Source organism: Volvox carteri (genome assembly GCF_000143455.1).
Source record: "Volvox carteri f. nagariensis unplaced genomic scaffold VOLCAscaffold_13, whole genome shotgun sequence".
Lineage (NCBI taxonomy): Eukaryota > Viridiplantae > Chlorophyta > Chlorophyceae > Chlamydomonadales > Volvocaceae > Volvox > Volvox carteri.
The window spans coordinates 1994319-2013896 of NW_003307556.1; the positions used below are offsets into that span (position 1 = coordinate 1994319).

The 19578-nt window shown below is 57.3% G+C and overlaps 2 protein-coding genes across 2 annotated transcripts in view; one reads left to right on the plus strand and one right to left on the minus strand.

Annotated features, from left to right (window-relative positions):
• The window catches only part of VOLCADRAFT_89696 (uncharacterized protein), a gene marked incomplete at both ends in the record, with an annotated part of 6313 nt that extends 5742 nt beyond the window's left edge, over positions 1–571 (minus strand). Inside the window, one exon of the mRNA XM_002949291.1 lies at positions 398–571. Coding sequence (XP_002949337.1) covers positions 398–571 — 174 coding nt within the window. The remainder of the gene's footprint in view (positions 1–397) is intronic.
• A 1620-nt stretch (positions 572–2191) lies between these two features.
• On the plus strand, positions 2192–19019 carry VOLCADRAFT_104274 (uncharacterized protein; the record flags this gene model as incomplete). The annotated part of the gene is made up of 23 exons (XM_002949169.1): positions 2192–2260; positions 2752–4410; positions 4625–4835; positions 5081–5250; positions 5829–5967; positions 6362–6495; positions 6829–6909; positions 6954–7010; positions 7561–7656; positions 8613–8714; positions 9341–9404; positions 9725–9871; positions 10747–10843; positions 11295–11426; positions 11823–11974; positions 12473–12621; positions 13045–13194; positions 13964–14192; positions 14685–15256; positions 15661–15773; positions 16009–16155; positions 18009–18228; positions 18481–19019. 23 exons carry the CDS (start codon positions 2192–2194, stop codon positions 18799–18801), a joined length of 5211 nt encoding a protein of 1736 aa, XP_002949215.1. The 3' UTR covers positions 18802–19019.
• Positions 19020–19578: the final 559 nt, after the last annotated feature.

The window sequence follows — 19578 nt, forward strand, 5'->3', positions numbered from 1 at the left end:
GGAGGGAGGGAGGGAGGGAGGGAGGGAGGAAAGACGAACCACAAACGAGTGAAGCTGCTGCCAGGGCAAGAGTGTACCAGACGTAGAACTGACCGAAAGGAGGGACAAAAACCGGCCGTCCGCCTGATGGGGAGGCAGCAGGTCCCCATCGATACCATCGAGCTGTTAACGTTGAAAACCTCGAAATTTGGGATTTGGGTTCTTCGCGCTCATCGCTTCTTAGTGGATCATAGCCTGGCCTACACCACACACGACGTTCCTACTCGCAGCACAGTACGTCTCCAATACACACAGAAAGTTAACATTTGTTTGTCGCATGCGTACTAGTTCTTCCAGTGTTTCTTCCGTTAGCAGGCAACGTTCCCTGGCTTCTTATACACGTACAGCAGGCACTCACATTGAATATGGCGCCCATCTCAACCTGCAACGAACGAATGTCACCGTCAATTTCGGGAATGTCCAGCTGGAGGTCGCCGAGGCTCATGGCCGCGCCGCTACCGCCACCGCTGCCGCCGGCGGCGGCCGCAGCGGGCACAACCGCCGTAGCTGTGCGAACACGACTACCGTACATGACTGAGCTAAAAGGGGTCCGTCCTTGCCGCCGCCATCGCAACCGTCGTCCGTGGGACTTGCCGCGATGTGGGTCAGAGGTGCGAGGGGTATACAGTGGCAGCATCGCCGCCGTTGTCGCTGATGCCACCTCTGCCGTGTTGGCGGAAGCCGCGGCAGTGGGGGGGACGGCAGGGCCGCCGCCGGTTCCACCGTGGCCCCTACAGCCGTGCAGCAGGCATGACCACCAGTATATGGACAGATGGGGGCGGGAACAGACAAAAGAAGCAGCGAGGATACCTGACATCTGTCTTTCTTTATTGTGTGTGATGTGTGTGTTACATAGTTGGGGGGGTGCGTGACCCCATACCTGTAAAACTAGACCCATACGAGCCGAAGGCCCAGGGATATCTGTTTGACAAGCATCCTAGCGTGTCGTCAATCGCGCGGGAAGGAGGTAAGGTATGGAGTCTCTGGGCCACGTTGGGGTTTGTTGTCTGCTAGGGTTCTGTTGGAGGAGACCTTGGACCGTGTATCAACAAGAGTCAGTTCGGTCAAGTATCTTATGATGCCCCTTAAAACATTATCCGCTGAAGCACCCACATCCACACAAGGCCGCCAGGACTACAGCCGCATGGCAAATAGGTGCACCCCTCTGTTTGCCTCTGCTGGATCTGAATCTTGCAAATCACATCTTCGTTTCAGGCCTTGGTAGGCACATGCATGCACAGACAACTATGCCGCCTGGGATTAACCCCAACCGCAGGATTACGAGTGTATAGAAGATATGGCTAGAAAAGGGTAGTCAGGGATAGCTCAGGCCGCTGATTAGGACGGAGCATGGGCGAGTGCTAAGCTTGTCCCTTTGGGTTGAAATGGCCCGGGGTATGCAGCGCCCGACTTGCGCGGGCCACACGGTACAGCCCGGATCAGAAGTCAGCCACGGAGATCTGCTGTGTACCTGTGAGGTGGTGCATAAGCGAGCTGTCCGAAGCTGACGCCGCCGCGATAAGGCAAGGGGATGGGGACGCGATTTGTGGTTAAAGACCGGGCCTCGACAGCCACAGACCATCGGTTATGGCTGACCAAGCGTCTCATACTTTAAGCCAAAATGAATGGAAATGTCCGGACTATGCGTGGCTCAGCGTGGGCGAAGTTTCTCCTATCTGCGAGTGCGATTATCGTCAGAGAAATAGCCGAATGCGTTGGCAATAATTTATGCACATTGTGTAGATGCTTGTTACAAAAAATGAGAACCAGATTAGTACACGCCTAGCCAATAACTACTGCAGCGACTAAATTATCACGGAGTACGGATCGCAGAAAGAGCGCGCGCTTTTAGAAAAAAAAGGACATGCGTACACATTTGGTTGACATGGTGCGATCTATATTACGGCTGTCGGTTAACATTGAAGAGGTTGCTAGGAATCCTTACTTTCCTTATGGCCTATTTCCTTTTACCAACATGTGAAACGGTATGATCTCAGACAGCTTTTCATTCCAGATCAATATTTCTTGTTTGTAGCATTTATATCTCCAACCGGGGTTTTGTTCGGCCGCCGATAGCGGCATCGCAGTGGATGCCTTGGAGCTAATTTCTAGACATCTAAAGCGTGTCTAAGCTTGCTTAAACAAGCATCGGATGCCTCTACCATCAACGGCGCGCACTGGTGAGGGGCGTATGGAGCATCAGCGGGCGGACCAGCAAGAGGTGCGGCTTTATGGACGTCACGCGTGTGTCGTGACTTCTATAGAGTGCAAGTGAGCATAGAAGTGTCACAGTTGGCGTTTTTTGGCCTCCGCGCGCCTGCATCACAAGAATGCTGCAATCAGTGTGCGGTTACCACAGCAGACACGTTTGAAACACACTTTATAACACACATGCGTCGCTAAGATATCGATCCTCCTTATCATCTGGCGTTCATCCGCTAATTCATTCCAATCTAGCTGTCCAGGATTTGATTTGCACAGCAGCCGGCTTCTAACCAGGCCCTGCAGAGGCTTGAAGGATGCATATGAGGACTATTGCACATCACTCAAATGGGCATGTCTTTTGTCGCCGCCGCACCCTTTTGCCTAAGATCCCCTTGGAGCCGAACCCGTTTTCTTGGCCCCGTTTTCTTGGCCGTCTCGAGGTCAGCGTCCATCACACCTTGACTTTGTGTCTCATCCGCCTTGCCGCCCTGCAACTTGCCTCCTCAGTCCCCGTGCCATCTAAGCGCACTTTCTTATGACCAGGCCCCCAGTAGCTCCTTGCCAGCCGTGGACGGCGACTCCCCGCCCAGGCGAGCCTCCGCGGCCGGAACAGTGGCAGCCAATCATATCCATCCTATGAAAGCTGAGGAAGGCGGGCTAGGCTATATAAACAGCTGCGCCTATCTAGCCGAGGTTGCGGCCGAGCCGCCCTGTTGCCCCAACGGCGACCGGAGCAGCATTGACGACTGCGTTAGTGGGGCCGGCGTTGTCAGCTTTAGTGGTGCTTTTGAATGCAACGGCACCCCCTGTGGGCCGCAATCTCCAGGAACGGCCAAGGCTATGCGCTGCAGCGACTGCGATCACAGCGGCCGTGCCGCCTTGCCTTGCTGCGTTGGCGCGCCATCGTCTTGGAACCCGCTAGAAAGGTCAGCCACGCGGAAAACGCCTGGAGCAGTAGCACCGCTGCCACAATCGCCGCTGTGCGTTGAAGGCGGCGAGCGTATGCAACAGCCCCATTCTGCTTTGCTGTTCCCTGCAGCCGGCAATGCCACCGCGGTCGTGCCTGCGGTGCCACCGCCACCGTCGCCGCCGCAAGGGGGCGGTGGCGGTGTTGTTAGGACAGCGACGGCAGGATGGCCGGCCGAGGTCCTGCAGCGTGTGTCTGCAGCCGACTCCCCCATGTCGCCTGGTCGAGTTGACGTGCCGCCTCCGCCTCCGCGACCCGACACGCCGTCGTCGTTTGAGACCCACTCAGCCGCAGCGGCAGCGGTGGCCGCAGGGCTTAGCCACGGCCACGAGATGAAGAGTCCCTCTTCATCTTCCAGGCCCAGTCGTAGAAGCCATTCTATTTCGGCACACACATCTCCGGCTCAGCAGCAACAACCGCAACCTCAGCTTGATTCGCAGCCCCCCAGTCCACATCAACAGCAACAGCAAATGCGATTTACGCCACGGAATCACGGGCCCCAGGCTTCTCCTGGAGTTGACAGCCGCTGGCCGGCAGCGACGGCAGCTGCAGCGGCGGTGGCGGGGATAGCCGGCCATCCCCAGTCCTGGAGTGTGCAGCAGCAACAACACCAGCTGCTGGTGTCACAGCAGCAACAACAACAGCAGTTACCGGCAGCCGTGGTGGCCGCGGGGCTGCCACTCCTAGCTGTGCCCGCAGCGGCGCTTCCATACACACCGTGGGGCCCTGTGCTGCCTGCCATACACGTCCCACAAGCAGCCGTCGCTGTTGCTGCTGCTGCTGTTGCCGCCGGTGCCGGTGTTGCCATCTCGCCCTTTGCAACCCTACCTCTGGCAGTGGCAGCGTCCCCTGCCGGCCCAACGCCACCCGAAGTCACCGCTGCCGCCGCCGCTCCCGGCATTGGCCAACAGTCGGGTTTCGGAGCACATCAGAATGCAGTGCTGCAGCTGCCGGCGGCCCCCGGGGGCCCTCAGGCTCCACCGCCGGCACCAGCGGCGGCGCCACAGCTGACACTGGGGTCATCTGCCGATTCCGAAGCGCTTGCGTCGCAGTGTCGGTTGGCGGGTGTGTTGCGGCAGTCTGGAAAGGCAGCTGAAGCTCTGGCCCTACTGGATGGGGTGCTGCTCCGCCAGCCCACAAATGTGGAGGCACTGCACCTGCGGGCGCAATGTCAGCAGGCCCTGGGCCAAGTGCAGGAGGTGGGCGGGGGGTGGTGGAAACGTGTATGTCGTTTTGTGCTTACAGTCTGGTGGTGGTGTGCATGCAGGCAGCGAAGGGCTAGGGGCAGGTTAAGGTAAAACGAAGGCGGGGGAGGGGTGTATTCGGGATCCTCCCTCCTGGCCCTGCCGCTTCTCAATTGACCGTTGCTTCTTGCATGTGACCTCTGGACTAACCCTCTCTCCCAAAACGTAGGCAATGTCCACGCATCTTCGGGCTCTGGCGCTGGCCCCCGACCACATACCCAGCCTGACGGCCCTGGGGGCCCTGTACCAGTCGCAGGGCCTGCTGGGCGATGCGGTGGCGGTGTATCGTCGATCGCACGAGCTGCGGCCGGATGACCCCACCATCCGGGTGGGTCTGGCGGTGGTGTTGACGGACCAGGGGACCAAGCTGAAGAACGCAGGTCAGTGGGTGGGTGGGTGGGTGGGTGGAGTGTTGGGGGGTGGTAAAGAAGGGTGGGTGGGTGGGTTTGGGGGCTCCATCCGCCATGTGCCGCTCAGATCGCGGCCCTCCATTCACTCCGGGATGTATTCTGGACCTGCCGGCAGTTGCGCCTTTCCTTCTCGCGCGCCGTGTCGTCTGATTTTTCCACCCACCTGCCCATGTATGTATACCCCTGGATCCCACTTGCCCCGCCCTCCCGTCCAGGTGCCCCGGTGGCTGAGGCCGTGTCCCGATACCAGGCCGCGGTGTCTCTGTGCCCCAACTACGCGCCTGCGCTGTACAACCTAGGTGTTGTGGCGGGGGAGCTGAGGCAGGGGGATGCGGCACTGGAGTATTACCGGGCGGCCATTGCGGCAGAGCCCCGGTACGCGCAGGTGGGTATTGGGTAGGCGGTATGGTCTTAGGTAGGTATGGGTGGGAAGGCGGTAGCTAGGGTATTAGGAAGGACAGTTAGGCATGCGTGCCCATGCCAACGTGCAAACCATGCATATGCACGTTATTGATGTAGGCATGTTAGCTGCCGATGTCCGCAGGGGACGGAGAGGGGGTGGTACATGTGCAAGGAAATCAACTTCCGAGGCACAGAGGAGGGATGGGGGAGGGGAATGGCGGGGAGGAGGGAATGGCTGAGGGCAGGACACCGCGTGGAAGACCCAGGCATGGAATGGCGTGGCGTGTATGTGTGTGTGGGAAGATAGGCAGGGTATAGCTGGTCTGGTAAGCAGCTGTGGAGAGATGGGTAAGGGAGGAAGGGTTTGTGCGCGGGCTTGCATCTTTACACACGCATTCACACATTCACGCGTGCGTGACCTCCCGCCGCGCCTTCTCCATTCCCCCACCCGCGCCTGCCTTTGTTTCCTGCATATGATGATTATCCCTCCCCCCGTCCCCCCACCCCGCCGTGGCTGCTTCCCCGCCTTTCTTTCTCCCTTCCGCTCCGGCCTCCCGACAGGCTCACTGCAACCTGGGCGTGTTGCTGCGTGAGCGGGGCCGGGTGGTGGAGGCCGTGGCGGCATATGAGGCGGCCCTGGCCGCCGCCCCCAACTTCACCATTGTGCGGAACAACCTGGCCATTGCACTGACCGACCTAGGTGGGTGGCTGGCTGGCGGGGTGGCGTCCGAGGTAGCTGGCGGGGTGGGAGAACTAGCCCAACCGGGAGTTATTGCCTTGGACTGGGCTATAAGCAGGGAACCTAGGCTGGTGCTGGTGTCATCGTTGGCGCGTGTGCGCGCGCTTGTGCTTGTTCAGAAAAAATGTTACTTGCGTGTGTTTAAGCGATAGCGAGTGGTGAGGGAGGGAGGGAGGGAGGGAGGAAGAAACTAGAAGGCTCAATTTTTAGTTTCTTCTTCCCGTTCGTCAAAATATCTCTCGGGTTTCATCTATGCTTGTGTCTATGTGGTGGTGTTGTGCGCTTTCATTCGTCACGCTCATGGCGCGTCGTGAGGACGTTTGGCACGGAACATGACACGGCGCGTGTCGTGCAGGCACGCACATCAAGAACGAGGGCCGGCTGGACGAGGGCATCGCACTGTACGAGCGGGCGCTGTCGTACGCCCCGCGACATGCCGACGCGCTGTACAACCTGGGGGTGGCGTACGGCGAGAAGGGCGACTTGCAGGTACCTGCAGGCTGCGACCTCTTTATTTTCCTTTAAACTTGAATCGATTTGTTTTGCCTCGAGCAATGCTACAGCACTCAAAGTAAAATATAAGGCGGAATTCCTAACATCTTTGTACGTGTTTTCCGCGGCGGGCTCCCCAACGCAATGTGTACGTGTGGTGGTGTGTGCACACGCCACACTCAAAACGCATCGCCGATCAGCCCTACACCTTGAAAATATCAACCGGCAGCCCCCGACCACACACGCTATCTGCAGCAGCAGCAGCAGCAGCAGCAGCTTTACACCCCCCCACCCCACCCCCCACCCCCCACGTCACTTCTTCATCCCGAGGTCACAGTCGCCACGGACGCCTTTCGGTCAGTTTTTACGTTTGCTACTCTCTTGCCCTGGCAGCAGCTTCAATCGTGTGTGGTTCGTCTTTCCCCCACCCCCCACACAATCTTCCCCCGCTCCAGCCCCCGGGTGCCATTGCTTTGCTCCCTTGTGCTGTAAAGCACTGGCCCGGGGATGGGGTGGGGGAAGAGACCGTGTGTATCGTGTTAAGGGGCTCACAAATAAGCATGTCTTCACTATTCACTGACGTCGCGTGCTCGTGCGAGTGCGGGACGTGCTAACCATTACAGTGGACCGCGCGCTCTCGCCCCTCGCTGTGCTGTGCCGTACCATGTCACATTACATCATGCCGTACTGTAAGGCACCGTGCTGGCCCCTTGGAGCCGCTGCAGCCACGGTGGTGTGCGGCAATCTCCCCAGTACCCCGTCGTCCTCCACGCGGCTGCTATGTGGGGGGCCCTCACGGTTTGGATCTTTTGACTTTCCGTACACCGCACCCTCCCCTTTCTCAATCCCAACCCCACATCACCACTTGAACGAACCGGACCCTCGCCGGGTTGTGGACCTCTCCTCCCTGACGTCGGCGGTTGGGGGCGGGGCAGTTTGCTTCTGTTTGCTTCAGTTTGCTTCTGTTCTCATGATCTCCCCCCTGCTGTGCCCCTCTGCTTCATTCGGTAATGGTTCGTCGTAACCCCCTCCCCCTTCTCCCCCTTCGGCGGCTCCCTGCAGCGTGCCGCCTTCATGTACGAGATGGCCCTGGCCTTCAACCCTGCGTGCGCGGAGGCACAGAACAACCTGGGGGTTATTTGGAAGGAACAGGCGAGAGTTGGTGGGGAGTGGGGGAGCGGGGCCGAGGGGGGACAGGGAGATAACCCCCCCACACACACACCAATGGGCAAATAGTTCGGCAGCCAGTAACGGTCGTGGGAGGGGAATTGGGTTGGGTGGGAGTTCTGGATGTTCTTGTGACGAAAATCCGTGTACGGAAGGTCGTACATTGATCCCGGAACCTGCTCCTTTGCCCCGGCGTGCCCTGCCCTGTAGGGCCCTCCCCTCTTTGCGGCTGACCAGTTCCCTTGGCCTGGTGACCTGGTCTTGATCCTGAACCCCTAGTGCTATCACTCTCATCCCCGCATGCCACTCACTCACTTCAAGGAAGAGATGACAAGCCTTTAGGGGACGAAAAACTAAAGGGGAACTCCAATACCCTCCTGCCACCATCTTCGGGATTACAAATCTCTTATCATTAAAAAGGATAATAAAACATACAAATACCCCTGACGAAAAATTAAAACCATTTTCCAAAAGCACCACCTCCGCGGCCCGCGGCCCGCGGGACCACACCCCAGGAAACACGTAGACACCTCGCCGGCGTATGTTACATCTCCAGCCCTTGGGGCCGCGTGGGGCGCAGCTCCTTGTAACACACACACACACATACAGACATACACATACAAGACATACACATACAGACATACACATACAGACATACACATACAAGACATACACATACAAGACATACACATACATGGGCCCGCCGTGTCTCAGTCCTTGTCCTGTTGTGGCACGGATTGCGTTTTCGCTGGAATGTCGCTCGCCCTACTTCCCTACATTTATATTATATTATATGTGTGTGTGTGTGTGTGTCCTAGAGACTCAGCCGCATCGCTTTGGTGTCGTGTCGTGTCGGCGGGTGGATGCATGCTCACACACCCACCCATCCACCCAACTCCCCCCACACCCACCCACCCATCCACCCAACTCCCCCCACACACACACAGGACAACATAGAGCGCGCGGTGGAGTGCTACTCGGCCGCACTGGCCATAAGGCCCAGCTTCCCTCAGAGCCTCAACAACCTGGGGGTGGTCATGACGGCGCAGGTGGGCGGCGATGAAGAGGGGGGGGCTGGGCTCTGGAAAGGGGGTCTGGAGGCCCAAGATGAAACCGTTAAGGGAAACCGTTAAGAAGCCACCACCAATCAACGGCTTGAAGTTAGTGGTGATGATGGGGATGGGGGTGGCGACGGTAGTGTGCTGATTACGGGAGGGGGGTTGTTGGGTCAAGTAGTGACCTCCCTCTCCCTGGCAAGGGGCGGGTGTATGGGTTGTGTGTATGTGTACGCATGTGGGGCCCGACACGCTTAGAATGCATATGAAGGGGGGCTGATTGAGGGGGGGGCCCTCAAGCTGGTTCCGAGGTCGGATTGAATCATTTGAGTAGATGTAAGTACTCCTGCCAGCACATACACACACATACACACACACACACACGAAAACACCTGGAAGGTTCGAGAGAGTTTTAAGAAGACGGGCCCCCGTCCCCCGGGCTACCCGCTGAATTCAAACCCTTTAATAATTTTGTATTTCTTTTTGTTTTGGAGTTGAGTGTCTTTCATCTTAACCCCTTCCCCACCTTCCTTCCCTGCTCCTTCCTCCCACCCGTCACCTGCACACCTCCCTCTACCTCCGCAATGGACATACATACATATACACATAAATACACACAGGGCCGAGCTGCGGACGCCCTGACGCTGCTGATGGCCGCTGTGAACGGATCCCCCACCTATACGGGTGCGTGATGGCTACCCAGGGGGGGGCCCTTTCATGACCGCGACACACACACACACACACACATACACGGTGTGTGTGTGTGTGTGTGTGGGAGGGGGGAAGTAGGGCACTCAGGGCGCTACTTCCTTCCGTAGGGCTGGTGTTTCCAGAGAGGGGTTTTGTTGGGTGTTGGTGGGACGGGTGTAATGGAAGGATTTGGGACAGAGGCCCAATACATACACACCACACCACCGCCACAACAACAACAGCATACACACACATCCATCCGCTCCTACCTCCCCCCTCCCCCCCCCGCTCCCCCGCATCCCTCCCGTCCCCAGAGGCCCACAACAACCTGGGTGTGCTGCAACGCGACGTGGGGTGCATTCCCGAGGCCCTGGCCTCCTACAGTCGCTGCTTGGAGCTGGACCCCCACTGCCGCAATGCCGGACAGAACCGGCTGCTGGCGCTCAATTACATATACCCCGGTGAGTGTGTTGGCGGGGAGGGAGGGAGGGGGGAAGGGGGGAGGGAGATGTGTGTGTGTGTGTGTTGGGAGGGGTCTTGGGGAGGGGGGCCTCCGCTTGGTAATGGTGATAAGGTTCTTAGGGCTCGAGGAAGGGGGAGACGAACCACAGACGGACGAGATACCACGCCGATACCACCAGAGATGGACGGATACTACTCCGCAGGTATATATAGGGACAGAATGCTGCAGGAAGTTGTAAGATGTTAGTATCTAGCTGCCGAGCCCAAAAGCTGCCGGGAAGGGGGGGTTATGAATTCGTTATGTTGTTGTGTGTGGAGGAGCGATGGCCCTGGACCGTGCGCGCATCAGCCAGGTTTCCCAAAGGCTGCAGCTGCAGTGTCCACCGTCCCCGGCTGGAGACGCGGATGCTGAATTTCCGGGTGGCGTCGCGTTTCGCGCTTCTCGGCCTGCCTGAGTCCAGGGTGGGGCGCACAAGGCTATATACATATCCATATATATCCATATATACACATATATACACATATATACACATATATACACATATATACACATATATACACATATATACACATATATACACATATATACACATATATACACATATATACACATATATACACATATATACACATATATACACATATATACACATATATACACATATATACACATATATACACATGTATACACATGTATACATATATACATATATATACGTATGTATATGTATACATATACATACATACATACACCTGTAAACCTCCTTTGTTCTTCCTCGCGACCACACGGGCTTTTCAAGGTATCTGGAATTTCGAGGTTCGGATTACGCCCGCCCTTCACCAATCGAATTCAAATCCAAATTCCGTCCGCCAGGCGAGGCTGAGCTCGTCAGTTCTGCCCACCGGGAGTGGGGGGAGTTGTTCCAGTCCACCGTACAGCCACTGCCGCCACTGGGGCCGGGGGACAGGAGGTAAGAGGGGCCGGGAGTAAAGAGCGGGCAGCGGAACGGGAGGGGGAGGGGAACTGGCGAATCTTGTGGGGGGCCGGTAGGGTGTGTGTGTGTGGGGGGGGCAATAGGGAGTAATGGGGGCGGTTAGTGTTTCCCCACTCGGGAAGTGGTGTCGTGTAATAAATACCCCACGCTGTGCGGTGTGTTGAATTTAGGGGGGTTCTGCGATACGGGGATTGCAGAGGAGGGCTGTGGAGCACGCTGTGGGAGGGGTAGGGGAGGAGAGGAGAGGAAGAGGTACACAATCATACTCATTTTTGCTTTCCTGACCACCTGCGTGCCCACCGCGCACCCGGCTTACATTCTTCTGGCGTATCAGTCCATATCCTCCTTGCCATCAGCTTCACTCGTTCACGTGGTTCTTCCCCCCACCCCGCCCCGCCCCGCCCCGGCCTCTCGGCGACTTCCACAGCCGGGATCCGGACCGGCCCTTGCGCATCGGCTACATCTCCCCCGACCTCTTCACTCACAGCGTATCGTACTTTGCGGAGGCGCCACTAACCCACCACGCACCCGGCCGAGGCTACCAGCACTTCGTGTACAGGTAGAGGGGGGTGGGGACGTCCGTTACCTGGCGGGTTGGGGGAAGGGGTGGAAAGGAGCGGTCAGGAGTGGGGCTCTTCACTTTGTGGGACCCCGGGGGCGGAGGGGTATCGAAGGATTAGGTTAACGGAAGAGGAAACTGCCGTACTGTACGGACGAAGAGGAGGGGATGGGGTCATGATTGGAGAGCCCTCGCTGCTGCCGGATGGATGGAGGATGAGGGGGATGAGGAGGATGACAATTATGATGATGATCATGCCTGATGACCTGCCACATCCCCCCTCTCTCTGTTTTACAAATGATTCCCGCCTTCCCACCTCACCCTCACCCTCACCCCCCTCGGCCGTCGGCCCCATCCCCCTCATCTTCCCCCTCATCTTCCGCACCTTCATCGCAGTTGTGTTCCCAAGCCCGACGCCAAGACCGCCCGACTGCGAGCTGGCACGGAGGCCGCCGGGGGTGTGTGGCGGGAGGTGGCTCGGCTGAGCGAGGGGGAGCTGGCGGAGCTGGTGCGGCGGGACGAGATCGACCTGCTGGTGGAACTGACGGGTACGGGCGCCTTGGGGGCCGGGGGACGGGGCTGCGGCGGGGAGAGAGTGGTGGGGGGGGGGAAAGAGTGGGAAGAGGAGTAAGTGGGGTAGTGACGCATTGCGGCGCAAAAGATCGGATTCCTCTTTCCCTCTTCCGGTTCTCAGTTTCCCACGTACCTCCGCAGCACCCCGTTATTGCGGTTGGGCCGCCGCTTCGGCCGCCCGGCCCGCCGTTCCTACTTTGGCTCTCTGTGTTCCGCGAGTACCTCTGCCAGTACTGGCAAAAGCACGTGCACGTCCTGCCCGGGGTCCCGCGTCCTCCGTGGACTGTTGCATGGTACTAACGTTGGAAGTCGGCAGTTGATGCTCTGCATTTTTGCATTTCACATCGTCTGGATTTACCACCATCACCACCACCGCCACCACCACCACCCGTCCTGGCCATGGAGCCGCCATTCTAAATCTCGTTTCCGCCCCGCCCTGAACCCCGCCCTGACCCCCGTCGGTTGCCATGAAGGCCACACTGCCAACAACCGTCTAGGCGTCATGGCTCGGCGGCCCGCCCCCGTACAGCTGACGTGGATTGGCTACCCCAACTCGACGGGGCTCAAGGCGGTGGACTACCGCCTCACAGACCAAGTGTGTGACCCGTGGACCACTGAGCAGGTGCGGCTGCGGCTGCGGTTTGCGACACCCGCATCGAAAGCTTGACAATGCCGGCTCTCCCTTCCTAGCATTCTAGCTTTTTGTGCCTTTCCTTTTACCCCACCTATTTTACTACTACTGTTTTTACCAGTTCGTATAGTCTCATCATTTTGATGTTTGTTCTTGGTTTAATGTGTAATATACAGATGATTGTGGTATTATCAAAAATACCCAGCTCATGTCACCACCATGCTTGAAGATGGTCAGGTCCTTTAGGATTGCCACCTGCCGACCCCCTCACCTTGTCACCCCCCTTACCCCCCCTTTACCCCCAGGCAGTTGATCCTTTGTTTTTGACGAATTATTTTCCCGCTCCTTCCGCCCGCTCCTTCCGCCCGCTCCTTCCCGCCGCTTCTTGCTTCCCCGCCGGGTGATTTCCGTCAGACCTTTGTGGAGGAACTCGTCCGGCTGCCCGGCTGCTTCCTGTGCTACACACCCGCTCTGGACGCACCCCCGGTGGCGCCACCCCCCGCCCTCGCCAACGGCTACATCACGTTTGGCTCCTTCAACAACCTGGCCAAGATCACTCCGCAAGTAGGGCGGGCGGCTGTGTCTATGTATGTATGTATGTATGTATGTATGTATGTATGTATGTATGTATGTATGTATGTATGTATGTATGTATGTATGTATGTATGTATGTATGTATGTATGTATGTATGTATGTATGTATGTATGTATGTATGTATGTATGTATGTATGTATGTATGTATGTATGTATGTATGTATGTATGTTGTTACAGGGTGGTTAACTTCGCCAGCGGCCCCCTTTCCCGGGGCAGTCCCTGCTCTCCCCTGCTAGAGGGGCACCCTAATCCGTCACCCCATCCGACTTCAGAATGTATTCGTTGGGTTCGGCAACTCACCACCAGCATCCAACCAAATCTAGCGGATCAACGGCGCATCAACTTAGTTCCTGGTCAGCTCGCAAGTTGATATTATCACGTCCTACACCGTCCATAAGATGGGGGGCCACCTCCCATTTCATCACTCCTCAAACACCCGAGGAGCCGGCAGGCGGATTTGAACCCGGGTCGACTGGGTCAACTGGGAGCAGAAGTCAGGCCTTAACCTCTGCCAGCCGCCTGCCATGTATGTATGTATGTATGTATGTATGTATGTATGTGTTTTGTAGCTATGTAAGTATGTATGTCCGTGTATTGTGGCTGTGCTGTCAGAGTATGGTGTTCTATGGTTTTGCGCCCTGCGGGTGCAAGAAACGAATGAATACATAGGATAACCCCCCTCTCGCTCACTCGATCTCTTCCCCTCTGGCCCCAACCCCAACCCCCACCTCTTCCAGGTGTTGCGGCTGTGGGGCGCCATTCTTGCCGCCGTGCCCCGATCCCGTCTGGTTCTCAAGAACAAGCCATTCGCATGCGAGGCGGCTCGGGCCCACGTGCTGCAGCAGCTGGCGGCAGTGGGGGTGGAGCCCTGGAGGGTGGACCTGCTGCCCCTGGCACCAGGCAACGCGCAGCACCTGGCCACGTACTCGTTGATGGACATATCCCTGGATCCATTCCCGTACGCAGGTGAGTTGGGCCGCGTGGGTGGCTGGGTGGGCAGGTTGGCGAAGGGGGCTGGTGATTAGGTCTCGGTCATGTATATCGTTGTTTTGTTTAACTTGATTTATTTTTGGTTTCTTATTTTTGGTGTGGTTCTGGTTTTCTCTACTGGGCCCAACGACCATCACCACCACCACAACCGCCACAACCCATGTGTCCCATGGGTCTCTGATTTTGTGTCTGTCTGGCCTCTCCAGCCTTCAGCCCATCCGTCCAACCTCACACCAGACACCACCCACAGGGTCAACAACGCACCGTAACCCCAACCGACCAACTAATTAACCAACTGAGTGACTATATCAACTACCAACTAAACGTCCCGGCGTCCTCGGCTAGGTACCACCACCACAACGGAGTCCCTGTACATGGGGGTGCCCTGTCTCACTCTGGCGGGTCGCTGCCACGCGCACAATGTGGGAGTCAGTTTGCTAACCGCGGTAGGTCTTCACTGCCCCTCAGCTCCCAATACCAAGACGCATTGCCAGCATTCCCAACAGCAGCATCCCCAGTATGCTCAGCAGCAGGCAGCGGCGGCAGCAGCTTCTGCCGGTACCTCCACACTACTCGGAGCCCAGCCAGCGGTGGGCAGTGATCAGGGGCAGCAGCAGCACCACCACCACCACCATCAACAGCACCAACAGCAACCCCCGCAACTACAGCACCTGCAAGAGGAAGGGGGGGAGCAGCAGGGGGTGGGAAAATGCGGTGAGGAGGCGGACGGCAGCTCGGGCTCGGACTTGACCCCCCGGGACATGGCGGTGGAGTCCTCAACGGCCGCCGCCGCCACGGTTGTCCAGAAGAAATGTCCGACTGCTGCAGCTGCGGCTGCTGGAGCCGCAGCTGTAGGCGCGGGCACGGGCGCGACCTCCCCCGTGGCACCTGTTTGCTGCTGTTGCTCCAGCTGTTGTAGCTGTCATCGTTTTTCTTCTTCGTCGTCGTCGTCGCCTTCTTCCTCGGTTCGGCCTGGCTGGGTGGCTCACAGCGAGACGGAGTACGTGGCGCTGGCAGTGGCCCACGCCTCGGACGTCAAGGTGGGTGGCGGGGGGGGGCCGGGAGTAATGGCGGGTTTAGGGTCGGTGCAGATGTGGACGTGGATGTGGATGTGGTGCATGGATAGGTGAGAAAGTGGGCGGCGGCCCCAGAAGTGGAAGATCCGAGGAGAGGGCGGGCTGCACCTGTGTGAAAGCCGACCGGGCACACGCACAATGCTTCATTGTGCCCTCGACCTTCTTGCCGTCCTGTTCTCCTGTTGCCCGATCACTCCATCAAAACCATCAAAACAATTATCGTAACGCTGCAACCCTGGCAGCCCTAGATCCCCCTTCGGTTCCCAACCTACCCCATTCGGGGGGCTCTCACAACTCATTTTGCAATCCCCAATTCCCCTCCGCCAACTCGCTGGGGGCGCCATTACGATGAAATTATGTGCTCTCAGGCACTAGCAGAGCTGCGCTCTTCTTTGCGGGAGCGCATGTTATCGAGTCCGCTGTGTGACGGCCCGGCCTTCCTCCGGCGACTTGAAGGCGTGTACCGGGCCTTATGGCGCAGGTGTGGGTGCAGGAAGGGAAGGGGAAGGAGGGGGTAAAAGGACGCGGGAGGAGGGAGGGGTTTTCCTTGTCGTGTCGCGTCGCACGCGTGCTCGTACCGCTGCTGCTGCTGTGCGTGCGTCTTGTGCGTTCGTGGTGCGATGTGATTCTCACTCATCCGTACGATTCCATGGGCGGAGCGTTGAGGGTTGATAAGCTAACTGCGACCTATTGTCCTTGCGGTGTCGGTCCTGCAGGCACTGCGCCGCGTTATCGGGTGACGCCGCGGCAGCGGAGGCAGCGGCGGTGGCCGCCGGCCTTCGCCGGCCGACATCGCCCCCTGAGCAGTCACCGCCTGACAAGTCGCAGCAGCGCCCCCGGCAGAGCGGCGGTGCAGTTGGGCAGTGAGATTTGATCTCATGGAGGCGTGATGGCATGGTGTCGCTCTCCACGTTTCCCATCCCCTCCTAGATCGAGCTTCAAATTTGGGGGATGTTCTTTTCCACTGTTCAGGTTTGAATGGGCTTGGGAGCTGTGTTGTTCTTTGGGTGAAAGAAACCTAGCTGCCCCGTTGCAACGTACGAGCAAGAGCAGAGAATTGTCTGCATAGCAGGGACAACACGGGGTCCTGTGCCCTCGCCTGCAAGGTCGATGATTGTGGGTGGTTGGGTCCTTTGTCTGTTCTGGGGTTCCGCAACTTACCTTGGACAATATGTGACTTTTCTTAGGGCTGTCGTCCTTGCGCAACGCCCCCCTGGCTATGGTTGATGTTCGAGATGTGTGCGGGGGCCGGGGGACCGAGCACCTCAGGACGTAGGCTGGGGGGGGGTTGCGGAGTCAGGCGGCTATGTGGCGGATAATGGTGATAGTGGTGGCGGTGGTCCCTGGTGGAGGCGGGGAATTTGAAGCGGGCAGGGCGAAGCGCAGGAGGCCATAAAACGAGCGTTTAGTAGAGTGGCGGGCGCGAGGACGGTTGTAGTTGTACGCTTGCTTCCTCACTTTTCAGCGGTCCCTGCTGAGAGCCTCAAGAGAGTTGGCAGGATTGCATATGTGTGCATGCGTGCCCGCTCGTTTCCTTGTATCCTGTGCGTCTCTGTCTGTCCGTCTGGTTGTCTGTCTGGCCCTGGCGACCTGTTGCTAGGCCTGGGGACGGTTTTGAAACCGCGTTCCTCGGTGGATAATGGAGTTTTCAGGGACCTGGGAATGGCTCCCTGCTTGCCTCACATCGTCCGCCTTGTCATGCGAATTAGCTAACGTGGCTTAACTATCATACCTCCGTGCATGCATATCATGTGCGCAGACGTCGCACTTATTAGTCGAGAGAGCAGGAATTGAAGCGTGCGTTGCTAGTAGAACACAGGGAAAGGGTACGTTGGGGGTGCGCGAAGGGAAGCATTTACAGCTGCGACTGATGGACGTCGAGTGAGGGCATGATCAGTCCGTGAAAAGAAGACCGGCGCCAGCGGTGCAAGATGTTATTCTGACCTACCTCAATGGTTGATGCATGGTAGGTGAGGGCAGCCTGTGTTCCTGCGGGCGTCTGAGAGTTCTAATGTTGCCGCGCTGGGGCCATGAACAACTCTTGAACGCCGTCGTCGTCGTTGTGCCATCACCGGAGCGTGTTGGGTCGTGGTGCTTATTGTAGGGGGTCGATGCTGGCCGGGATAAAGGAGGAAATTGAGACGTGGGTATCTACAGACTACCTGGCCATGTCGATAACAAACTCCCTGAAAATAGTTGCTTCATCGCCAGGTTGTGGACGCGAGAACTGTGTGAGCTGGCAAGATCCGTTGGTTACATACGCAGCCATTATCCGAATGACATTAACTGTTCCGACATTTTGGACACAAGGATTAAAACACAATGTACAAAGAATGGCCCTAGTCCCTTGTGCGCCAGCAGAGGTGCACCCCCGGAGCCGTTTGCAACGTGTAGCGACGCAAAACAACGAAGGTCAGAAATTAACGAAGTCTTTACTTCAAACTAAGTCGAGAGGTTTTGCCACACACACATTGTATGCGCTACACCCATGCACTAATATGCCCAATCCAAAACTTCCAAACCTAAATGCAAAAATTACGGATTGGCGCGGCCAGACGCACAGCGTGTATAGACATTCTGAGCGACACACGCAAATTTCCGACGCCCTTGCTGAGAGCTAATTTTGCAGAAATGACTCTCAACCGGCGCAAAGAGCTCCTCATTCCGCCATGAGCCTGGCATACCACATCGCAAATCATATATCTCGCGTGGACAGGATGTTCCCTTTCCGTGCAAACGACGCAAAGCCGCCGGCGCAAGCAGAGCGCAAACACGGCAATAGCGCAAGGGAAAAGTACGCAACGATGCCGCCTCTCTGCTATGTAGAAAGAGGGCCTATTCACAACTTCTCTAGTTGGTGGTACCTGGCTACTAAATTTCTCAGCCTCTGCGCTTTTGAGGAGGCCCTCGCTACAATGATGCGGATGCAAGATACGGTACAGAGCACCCCAGGGAGGCTTCCCCACCCGCCCCAGCCCCGACCGGGGATGGATCCCATCCCAGACAGGCATCCTAAAGCTCCGGAACGGGGCACGGGGCTCTGCAATATCGACGGATATTTTTATGGAATTTTTCTAGCGCCGAACTGACCACGGAGGACTACCGGACGAGCGACCATCACAGCTCTACCGGAGGGAAAGCAAGGCTTTTTGACCTACCTCCGGTGGTACATGGTCCCCGCCACACAGACACACACGCAAGCACACAGCATCACCATCCCCGTGGCCTCTCTCTCTTTTTTGATCGAACATTCCATCACAGCATTTCGCCTCTGGTTCACTCATTCACGCGCAAAAACGCTCAAGTTCCCCAATGTTCTGATGATGGCAGTTGTGATGATGTTTTGCCTTGTCAACTCCGCATACAACCGAAAACGCGAAATCCGCTTGCGCATCACACAGATGGCAATGGCCGAAGAATCCTACATCTCTACAACCATGGTACCAATACGACTGCTGGTCCATACGACAACAATTATAAAAAAGCTTGGCAATCCGCGCAAGCATTAACTTTTTTCCAGGGCCTTCTGATGAAACCCTGAACCACCACATCATTCCACATATGCACCACCTCCGTTGCGGCATATCCAATACTCCCCTACTCGGGATTCCCCGACAACTCGACGAGGGTTAAGGGACACAAAAAAGAAAGATGTAAATCAAGCCAAAACCACTCAGTTCCTCTCACGCCTTACGGCAAAACCACCTGCAGGCAAAACGCTGCCTCGTCACTCTTTTTTAAGGTGTACACGCCGTCGCCGTCCTTCGACCGCATTCGGCCAGCTTTCAGCAAATTTCCCGCCACTCATTCTTCCTAAATTCAACTACCGGGTCTGCTACCGGTGGCACCGCGATCCGCACTCCAGAGAAAGCACAGTTGGATGCGTGCGCCGTCTCTCTCTTCCCCCCCCATGTCCATTCAACCTCCCAACGCTGGACGGACACAAACTAGCCGCGTCGAGCGCATGAAAAGAATGCACGCAATCTTGCAACGGACAGACCACACAGATTTCACACCCGAGGCCAAGGCTCGAAAATGGCCGTTGATAAAGTGCTCCACAGCCCTAAGGTCAGTGATGGCCCCGGGCTTGGCGTCGTCAGCCAACTTGTCATCTCCCCTGGCCCCGCTTGGCCACACGCCTGAGGCCAGCCGGCCTCGAGTAAACTGCAAACAATCCTCCCCACACACAATAACAGCATCATGCCCACAGCTTTACCTCACCACGGCATGGGGTGTATTCGTAACAATCCATCATCACCGGGAACACCTGCCCTCCCTCCCGCCCG